The sequence below is a fragment of the Mus caroli genome, chromosome 7 (genome assembly GCF_900094665.2).
Source record: "Mus caroli chromosome 7, CAROLI_EIJ_v1.1, whole genome shotgun sequence".
Classification (NCBI taxonomy): Eukaryota; Metazoa; Chordata; class Mammalia; order Rodentia; family Muridae; genus Mus; species Mus caroli.
Genome location: NC_034576.1, coordinates 27,547,516 through 27,556,820, shown reverse-complemented (window position 1 = coordinate 27,556,820; position 9,305 = coordinate 27,547,516). Strand labels below are relative to the sequence as shown.

At 50.1% G+C, this 9,305-nt stretch overlaps 1 protein-coding gene and 1 non-coding gene across 2 annotated transcripts; both read right to left on the bottom strand.

Annotated features, from left to right (window-relative positions):
- Positions 1-6,484: 6,484 nt before the first annotated feature.
- On the bottom strand, positions 6,485-8,455 carry Rps16 (ribosomal protein S16). Its single transcript, XM_021167407.2, has 5 exons — positions 8,340-8,455; positions 8,098-8,199; positions 6,898-6,994; positions 6,761-6,808; positions 6,485-6,677 (listed from the first exon to the last, which is right to left on the bottom strand). The coding sequence occupies exons 1-5, from the start codon at positions 8,385-8,387 to the stop codon at positions 6,532-6,534; spliced, it is 441 nt and encodes a 146-aa protein (XP_021023066.1). The 5' UTR covers positions 8,388-8,455; the 3' UTR covers positions 6,485-6,531.
- LOC115031666 lies at positions 7,567-7,691 on the bottom strand. The gene has a single exon (XR_003837331.1). It is a non-coding gene; the product is annotated as a small nucleolar RNA SNORA40 (small nucleolar RNA).
- Positions 8,456-9,305: the final 850 nt, after the last annotated feature.

Here is a 9,305-nt window from a genome sequence, read left to right as displayed (position 1 = left end):
GCTCAGTTGGTAGAATGCTTGCTTAGCATGTGCAAAGTCCTAGTTTCAATTCCCAGCACTACATAAAACTGGGTGTGATAGTGCATACCTGAAATGTGTGCAGAAGGAGGATCAGATCAGATATTTGTGGCCATCCTTGGCTACATAGCAAGTTCAAAGCCAGCATGTGTTATGGGGCCCCTCGAGCTCCCGGGGGCTGTTAGAAACTGTCAGATCCTGGTTTTGCGGTTTTGAGGCATCCAGAACTATGCTAACCTGTCCAAGAAAGCTGAACATGCATGGTGGTGCACACCTCCAGTCCCAGCTGCTTGGGAGGCTGAAATGAGGACCCCATGAGCCCAGGAGTTTGGGGGCAACCTGGGCTACAAAGGCAAGCACCTTCCTCCAGATAGACCTTCTGAAATCCATGTCCCCAGTATCCATCTCTGTCCATATCCTCTCAGTTATCTTACACATCATCAACTCCTACCTTACACTCCTTTTGTTCATCCATCCAACTATATCCTTCATCCCACCTCTGACCCATTCCACTCTCCCATCTAAATGTATCCAATATCTACATCTGTATCTCCACCCATTATTTGCCCACACATCCATCTATCCATCTACCCATTTCATCTACACACCTCATTACTACCACCATTTTCTAATTATCAGTGCGCCCCCCCCCCCCATAGGGTTCTTCCAGGTACCATAAAACCTCACGGCGTGGTGGCGCACATCTTTAATCCCAGCACTCGACAAGCAGAGGCAGGTGGATTTCTGAGTTCCAGGACAGCCTGGTCTACAGAGTGAGTTCCAGGACAGCCAGGGCTGCACAGAGAAACCCTGTCTTGAAGAAAAAAAAAATGAAAAAAAAAAAAAAACCTCAGGACCTTTCCATGCTGACACCAGGGCAGATTAGGATGGGGTTGTGGGAGTTCTGTTCCTCATTTGGTTTTCCTGGGAACACCCAGGCCCCCCTTTCCCATGAATATTCTGACTATTGTGTCCAACCTCCCTACACACACCCCACACCCCTCCTCATTTGGGACCTCTGTAATTCCTCAGTATACTCTTGCCTCCCACAGAATAATTCAAGTTTGTAGTGGAGACAAAGGGTATTTTTTGTTAAATCCTACCCCCGCCCAGCAGTGGTCTGCAGGGCAGCATAATTTAAACAATTTGTTTGATGACAGAATGCCAGCTCCTTCCTTCACTGTCTATAATCCTCCCAAGGATTCTAAGGCATCCGTCCTCGTGCCAGGGTTCTATTTGGTGTGCGACATTCCTCGAAGAGCTCTGGCTTTCCTGTTTTAACCACTTCTCAGAAAGAGCTTAGCATTCAGTAAACATATCCTGTCACTTCTCAGGGACACCTTAACCCGTGACTCACCAGGGAGTCAGTCTAATCACACACACACAAGGTCCAGTCCTGACCTATGGAGCTCAGGAATCTGATTGTTAGCCGTTGGCTCACAGCCAGAGGCTGTGCTTTAGAACAAAGGAGCTTTGGCTTTAAGCTTGTCACTCTGAGCTCATCCTGTTTTGGCCCTTGGCATCCCTAACAGGTTAATGAGGGTTCTACTTGGTTTTCTTTTGCATTGAGAACCAAACGGGGGCTTTTTTCTTTGGAGAGCTTGGCTATGAGCTATCTCCCCGACACGGCCGAGGGTGAGGATGGCTTTTGTGTTGTTTGCAGTGTTGGGCATTGAATGTAGGACCTTGGACTTGCTAGGCGAGTGCTCTGACGTTGCACCTCATCTCAACCCAGTCCTTCATTGTCGGGGTGGGGGGGGTTTGTTTGAATTTTGTATGTGTGTGTACACAAGGGACCCTGGAGTCTATAGGAAGGCTCAGATCCCCCTGGAGCTGGACATGGTGGGTAGGTAGTTATGAGCATGGATGCTGGGAACTGACCTTTGGTCCTCTGTAAGAGCAGTGGTAACCACTTTTAACCACAAACATCTCTCCAGCTCCTTGTTTTGAAGCATTATAGATAAGGAAACAGCCTGGGCTACAGAGCGAGACTTACTCTCAACCCAAAAAATAGGAAGAGGAGACAGACACAAAGAAGGTGCCTTACCTAGCTATAGCTAATCTCACTCTTAGGAAGGGGCTTAGCAGGGACAAATCCTCTCAGCCTGAGTTGCCCATCTAGTGCCAAGAGCCACCAGGGCTACAAGAGGGAACTTGTGAGTCAACCAGCCCAAGGAGCTGCCTACTTACTGAATGCCATTGTGCCCACTGGGCCTGGACTCTTTCTTGTCTGGGGGCTCCCTAGCAGCTGAGTCCTGCGTTCCCCCTTAGACCCTGGTGACTGGAGGCTTCCCCCATGGTCAGAACTGAGGCTGGCCCTCCCCTCCTCTGCAGAGTTGCACATTCCCAGCCACCCCCAGCTGTAGGAAAGTTCCCAGCCTGGCCTGGGCTCCCAGCGGCGCCGGAATTCCCGGCATTCAAAGGAGGCAGGGAGGGAGAAAGGGCTGTCTGCTCCAGAGCCTGGCAAGAGGAAGAAAAGCAATTCCCCTCTCCAGATGTGTTCCAGCTGTGCCTCTAGGTTCCAGGCTAGCCTCAGCCCCGCCTCACTTTGATGAGTTCCATTCCTTTTCCCACTCCAGCTCCTATCTATGCTTCAAAGCCCCAAATTACCAGGACCAGGAGGGCTTTTGCCCACCCATCAACCTGCATACAGCTGTAGTCAGGCTCAAAAAGGAGTTAGAGGACAGTAATAATATGGTCGGTGCCTGGAGTCCCAGCTGCTTCTGAGGCAGGAGGAGGATACCTGAGGCCAGCCTTGGCAACACAGCAAAAGCCCTTCTTAAAGAGTGACACCAGGCCAGGCGTAATAGCATATGCCTTTAACCCCAGCACTTTGGAGGCTGAGACAAACAGATCTCTGTTAGAGGCCAGCCTGGTCTACAGAGGGAGTTCCAGGACAGTCAGAACAATGTAGAAAGACCCTGTCTCTAAAAAAGGCAGGTGGGGTGGGGTGGGGTACGTACCCTTCTCTGGTTCTCATTGCCTTTAGCTGCTGCAGAGCATACTTCTGCCACTAAGTTTTCTCAGGGATACCCCCTTCACCATCACAGGGCCACCATGTCAAGTAATACTGAGCCAGGCATCTACTTGCTATTCAGCAAACCCCACTCCACTTTTCTGCCAGATGTCATTGCTATTCATGGAGCCTTTCTCAACTATGGGAATGACCTATCTGCTGGGTCCAATGTGTAGGCACACTTTTAATCCCAGTACCCTAGAGGCAAGCAAATCTCTGAGAATCTGGGGCTAGCATCGTCTACCTAAGTAGTTCTAGGTCAGCCAAGACGACATAATGACGCCCTGTCTCAACAAAAAACTACATGTATGTGAGCTGAGGACAGTGGCTATGTGTGGTCTTCAGCAGTGAATCTCCTAGTTGTGTGAATGAACCTCAACTGACATGCAAGCCTGGTACCCTCTAAGGCCAGTACTCACTAGTGTAGTTCACTGGCTGCAGGCCACAAAACTGCTTCTAGGCCAAGTCAGAACTTTCTTGACAGAAAGTTGGCTCTGGTTCCTGAGGTCCCTGGATCACATCTCAGAGGTGTATGTGAACAAGACAACCTAACAATCCACCAGCAGATCCTGATTTGTTGTTGTTGTTGTTATTGTTTGGTTTGGTTTTTGGTGTTTCGAGACAGGGTTTCTCTGTGTAGCCCTGGCTGTCCTGGAACTCACTCTGTAGACCAGGTTGGCTTTGAACTCAGAAATCCACCTGCCCCTGCCTCCCAAGTGCGTGCGCCACCATGCCTGGCCAGATCCTAATTTGTAATACCCCCAAGAAACCCACCCGACCCTCTGGGCTGGGCCGGCTACTCTGTAGGCTTGGGTTTCTCCCATGAAGCTGAATGATTTAACCGTCCACTCCCCAAGCAGGACTGCAGAGCATAGCCTCTTAGCACAGCTTGCAGGGCCTGGGCCCTTCCACCTGCTTTTGTGGCTCAGCACCACTTCCTGCTTCCACTGTGTGCTCTTGAGTGAGTCACTGCCTAGCATTCTATTTTCCTCTACAAAGAGCACATAACAGACTGACATCCACAGAGGCTCCTAGGCACTGGCCTGCATGTTTGTCTGTGTGAGGGAGTCAGATCCCCTGGAACTGAAGTTACAGTTGTAAGCTGCCATGTTGGTGCTGGGAATTAAATCAGGATTCCCTCGGAAGAGCAGCCAGTGCTTTAACCCCTGAACCCTCCCCCCATCCCCCGATTTTTTTTTTTTTTTTTTTTTGGTTTTTCGAGACAGGGTTTCTCTGTATAGCTCTGGCTGTCCTGGAACTCACTCTGTAGACCAGGCGGGCCTCGAACTCAGAAATCCCCCTGCCTCTGCCTCCCGAGTGCTGGGATTAAAGGCGTGCGCCACCACGCCCGGCTGAATTATTTTTGAAACAGTGTTTATGTCAGGCCAAATTTGAACTCACCTCCACAGCCAAGGATGACCTTGGACTTCTGATTTTCCTACCTTCCCTTTGCAAGTGCCAAGAATACATAATGGCCAGGCAGTACTGGTACACACCTTTAATCCTAGGAAGAGACAGGCCTGGTCTTCAGATAAGAGTTCAAGGATAGCCAGGGGTAAACAAAGAAAATCAAAAACCAGTACCTCAGGGGCTGGAGAGATGGCTCAGCAGTTAAGAGCACTGACTGCTCTTCCAGAGGACTTGAGTTCAATTCCCAGCACCCACATGGTGGCTCACAACCATCTGTAACGAGATCTGAAGCCCTCTTCTGGTGTGTCTGAAAACAGCAACTGGGTACTCACATAAATCTTTAAAAACCAAGCAAGCATGTGCCCCCAACAGGTGAATTGCTCACACAGGTAGAGGTGCGCACTTGAGTCTGTCTAAGGTAAAGACAGGCTCCATGGGCTCCCTACATTGAGCACTGTCTGCCTTCAGGCTGGGCTCCACCCCCAGCACCTAAGCTCAATCATTTGAAGATTCAGAAGAGCATGGAGTTTGCCTGACCTACAGATGGGAGGCTGGTGGCCCTTCCTTATCAAATATCCATACTGCTGGCTGATGTTTTAAAACCTGCACCCACTTCCTTTGTATTGAAGACTACAGGCCTCATTCCTCGACTCTGTGTTCAGCAGGGCTAGGTGTGGCACTTTACAAGTCCCAGGGTTTGGAAGGCTGAGGCATTCTTGAGCCCTAGAGTTACAGATGAGCAAAGGCTATGAAGTGTGACAGCTCAGTGAAGTGCAAAAAGGCAGGGACATCTCACCTCTCACCTCGTGCAAAGCCCTGGGTCTGCTCCCAGACAAAACAAGGTAGGCAGAGAACAGAAGATCTGATAGTGTGCTATGATAGTTGTACACTCAGGTCCTGTACCGAGGTGGGGAACTAGGATCGCTTGGGCCCAGCATAACATAGCCAGATTCCTCAAAACCAAAAGGTTTTGACTGGCAAAGTGCTTGCTTTGGGAAGCATGAGGACCAGAGTTCAGTCCCAGAGTAGAGTTACATAAAATCAGGAAGGGCTCAAGGCTTGGTATTGGGTAGGACCAGGTTCAGTTCCTATCACCCACTTGCCAGCTACCAGCTGTTATGTAACTGGCTTCAGAATACAGATACATGAAACCTGTCTCAAAAAAAGAATGAACTGATGCTTGGCATGGTTGCACACTTGTAATCCTTGTGCAAATGAGGTAGAGACATGTAGACACCTGAAGCTCACTACCTGATTTCAGTGAGAGATCTTGTTCAACCTGCCCTTTGGCCTCCCTCAAGTGTATGTATATACAGTCTCAAAAAATCTTGGGGCTAGTAGAGAGATGGCTCCAAGGTTTAGCTCCAAGTTAAACAAGGTACTGGCTGCTCTCCTAGAGGACTTGGGTTCAGCATCTAAATGGTGACTCCTACCAGTCTGTAAATCCAATCCCAAGGGCCCACCACCCTCTTCTGGCCTCTGCAGGAATTGGGTATGTGGTGTACATACATACACACCTACCTACCAAAACTCATACACGTAAGTAACAATCTTTCAATAAAATTTAAGGTGGGCAGCACTTGAACATCCAAGATGGCCCTCTAATGTCTACATGCATTTACATACAGCCCTAAACATAAAAACCCGGGCTCTGCCCACCATGCATTCCACACAAGGGAAACAAACTAAGCCTTCTACCTGCCATCTCAAACCATAAAGGCCAGAGAGGGCTAAACGTGGTGGCACACGCCTTTAATCCTAGCACTCGGGAGGCAGAGACAGGTGGATTTCTGAGTTTGAGGCCAGCCTGGTCTATAAAGTGAGTTCCAGGACAGTCAGGGCTATACAGAGAAACCCTGTCTCAAAAAACCAAAACAAACAAAAAGTAAAAAATAAATAAATAAACGTACACACACAAAAACAGAGCTCAAATGCTCTGGATCTGGAAGGCAGCCATTACTCCATAGTGCCACTTACTAAGGGTGTTTCTTGCACTGTCCAACCACTAATACTACAAAAAGAGACCAACACAAAAACAGGAACATTAAAATCCTAGGATGTTTATTACAAAGATCCTTGAGATGGGCTTATCGGTAGGATTTCTGGTATCGGGCACGGGCACCAGGACCTCCAAACTTTTTGGATTCGCAGCGACGGGGGTCAGCTACAAGCAGGGTGCGATCGTATTGGATGAGGATATCTTTGATCTCCTTCTTAGAGGCTTCATCCACATCTGGAGATTAATAGACAAGACCTTTAGTTTGGTCCCACCACATAGCCCACCCACCATGAAATGAAAGACCAGCTCTCACTCACATTTTTGGTAATAAGCTACCAGGGCCTTTGAGATGGACTGTCGGATGGCTGCAAGACACAATGACCAAAAAGCTTTGTGAAGACCCAGTCCTTCCAGGAGCTGCCTCACACCCATAGGCTTAGATCCTGAGACTTACCATAAATTTGGGCCACATGTCCACCACCCTTCACACGGACCCGGATATCCACACCAGCGAATCGCTCCTTGCCCAGAAGCAAAACAGGCTCCAGTAACTAAAGAAATGGGAAAATATGGGGTTAAGGAGTTAAATCAGAGCCTGACTTAACCACCCTCCATGGGCATTCATCATCTCCCTTTGTGTGGTTCCCACCATCACTAGCATCAAGGAGGCAGCCTATCCTANGATCCCTGTGCTCTTCAGAGTCCCATGNANATGTGCCCATGGAGACCAGAAGAGGGCCTGAGACACCGAGGAGCTGGAGTCATGGAGTGACAGGCAACTATGAACTTCCCCAAACAGGAAGCAAGGTCAGATAGGTNCACTGTTCTCACAGTGGTCATTCCATCTTCTCTTTGGATCAAATTATGTCCAGCACCTAGGACCAGTCTATCCAGAAGCCCCCCGAGTGGCAGGCCTAGATCCACCTCCATCACTGGTGTTTGCCCAATTCACAACACAGGGTACACACACCAATCCTTCAAATAAATTGACAGACCTGACAGCCCAACTGTGTCCTTTTTAGTCACCTGACAGACTTGGATTAAGACTAANCGTGAGGGCCTAGTGGCATTATCATCAATATCTATTGGCAATATCACCATTACAGTGCATCGTCTTGGATATGATATTCCTTCTTACATGTACCAAAACTCATACAACAATGAGTTCTGGGTTGCAAAAGAGGATTTGTTCTTGCACTTGTTTTTCAGTTTTTGTCCACTAATTCAACAAAAACTCATACAAGTGCTACTAATGTTAGATTTCAGAGGGCTCCTATTGTAATTTTCAAGGTTCCACATTGTAGCCCCATGCTGACCTAAACGGCGGCGCTTTGGATTCGTAACTCGTAATATGCTATTCTCCAGGGAGCTAGGAGTATACACAGGAGCTGTAAACTCATACTTCTAGACCAGAAATCGTCAATCAGGTCGGATACACTGTGCTATTCCCCTGGCCACGGGCCCCTCGCTTCGAGGTTATAGAATAGCCCACGTTTTCATGTATTTTACCAGCTCCGACTTCATCTTTACCAAGCCCAGGTTAAGATCTACCGCGAGGTAAGCCATCCTCCCTCCCCCACCTCAGCTCCCTATCATCCCGGGGCCTTCCCTTCAGTCTCTTCGCCACCCGGACGCCCGTGCCCGACCCCAACACCTTGTACTGCAGCGTGCGCGGCTCGATCATCTCCAGGGGACGTCCGTTCACCTTGATGAGCCCATTTCCCCGTTTGCAGTGGGCCACAGCCGTGGCTGTTTTCTGTGAAGGGCGAGGGAGACGGCGGGGCCGTGTGAGCGCGGGCCCCTGGCTCAGTGGGCCCCAGCTCCTCATGTCACCCAGCCTGGGCCTTCTCACCCCTCTCCCCACCCCCGCCTCTTTCCATGCCGCCCCTGGCACACCTTGCGTCCGAAGACCTGCACGGACTGCAGCGGACCCTTGGACGGCATAGCTCCGAGCACAAGCACGAGATCCTCACCACGCAGAGCCGCGACCGGAAAAGGAAAGCGCGAGGCCAACCCAGCGGATTTTTCAGGGTCTGCGCAGGCGCATTGAGCGCTACGTCACGACAGAAGCGGGCTTTACGGCAGACGTCGAAGCCTTAGAGGGGACGTGTGAATTGCGGCGGGAACGCCTTCAGGCAAGGGAGGGGGCGGTGTCCGAGGGGAAGGGGCGGAGCTGTGCGGGACCGGGAGGGAGGGGCTGGCCTCCTTTTTCCATTACTTTTCCGCAGCCTTGTTCTTGACTTTCGGCCAGTTCTTATAGACATTCCTGCTCTTCGATGCTCTCCTTCGGCGCTTCTCCAGGCCGATTCTCACCCTCTTCCTCCCACCCTTTCCCAGGATCCCCATCCCATCGGAGTCTTCCCGCATCCACTATGCTAAGTCAAGCTGGCTTTTCAGAATCCTGCCTCCAGAGCCCTCTTCCCTAGCCCTTCCCTCACCGCGAATCTGCCTTTCACCAGAACTGCCTTCCTCTTCTTCCCGGGAAACCTGACCCCTTAAAAGCCCTTTTCAACGCTCTCCTAAATAAACTTCTCTTGCCTCCTGGTTGTGCCTTATATACGTTTTTTTCCTCAGAGTCTCCGGCTTTCGCTGCCAAAATTAACTACCTCTTTGGTGGCTCCTCTCCCCAGCAACTGCTCCAGGGACATTGTTCTCCCAGCTTGGCCCTCCCCTAGAAAACTACCCTCAGGACCTGTCTTCAGGGCAGTTATCTTAGATCATTATCCAGAATCCTCCAAATAGCCTAGCTTTAAGATTTAATACTTTTTGGCCGGGCGTGGTGGCGCACGCCTTTAATCCCAGCACTCGGGAGGCAGAGGCAGGCGGATTTCTGAGTTCGAGGCCAGCCTGGTCTACAAAGTG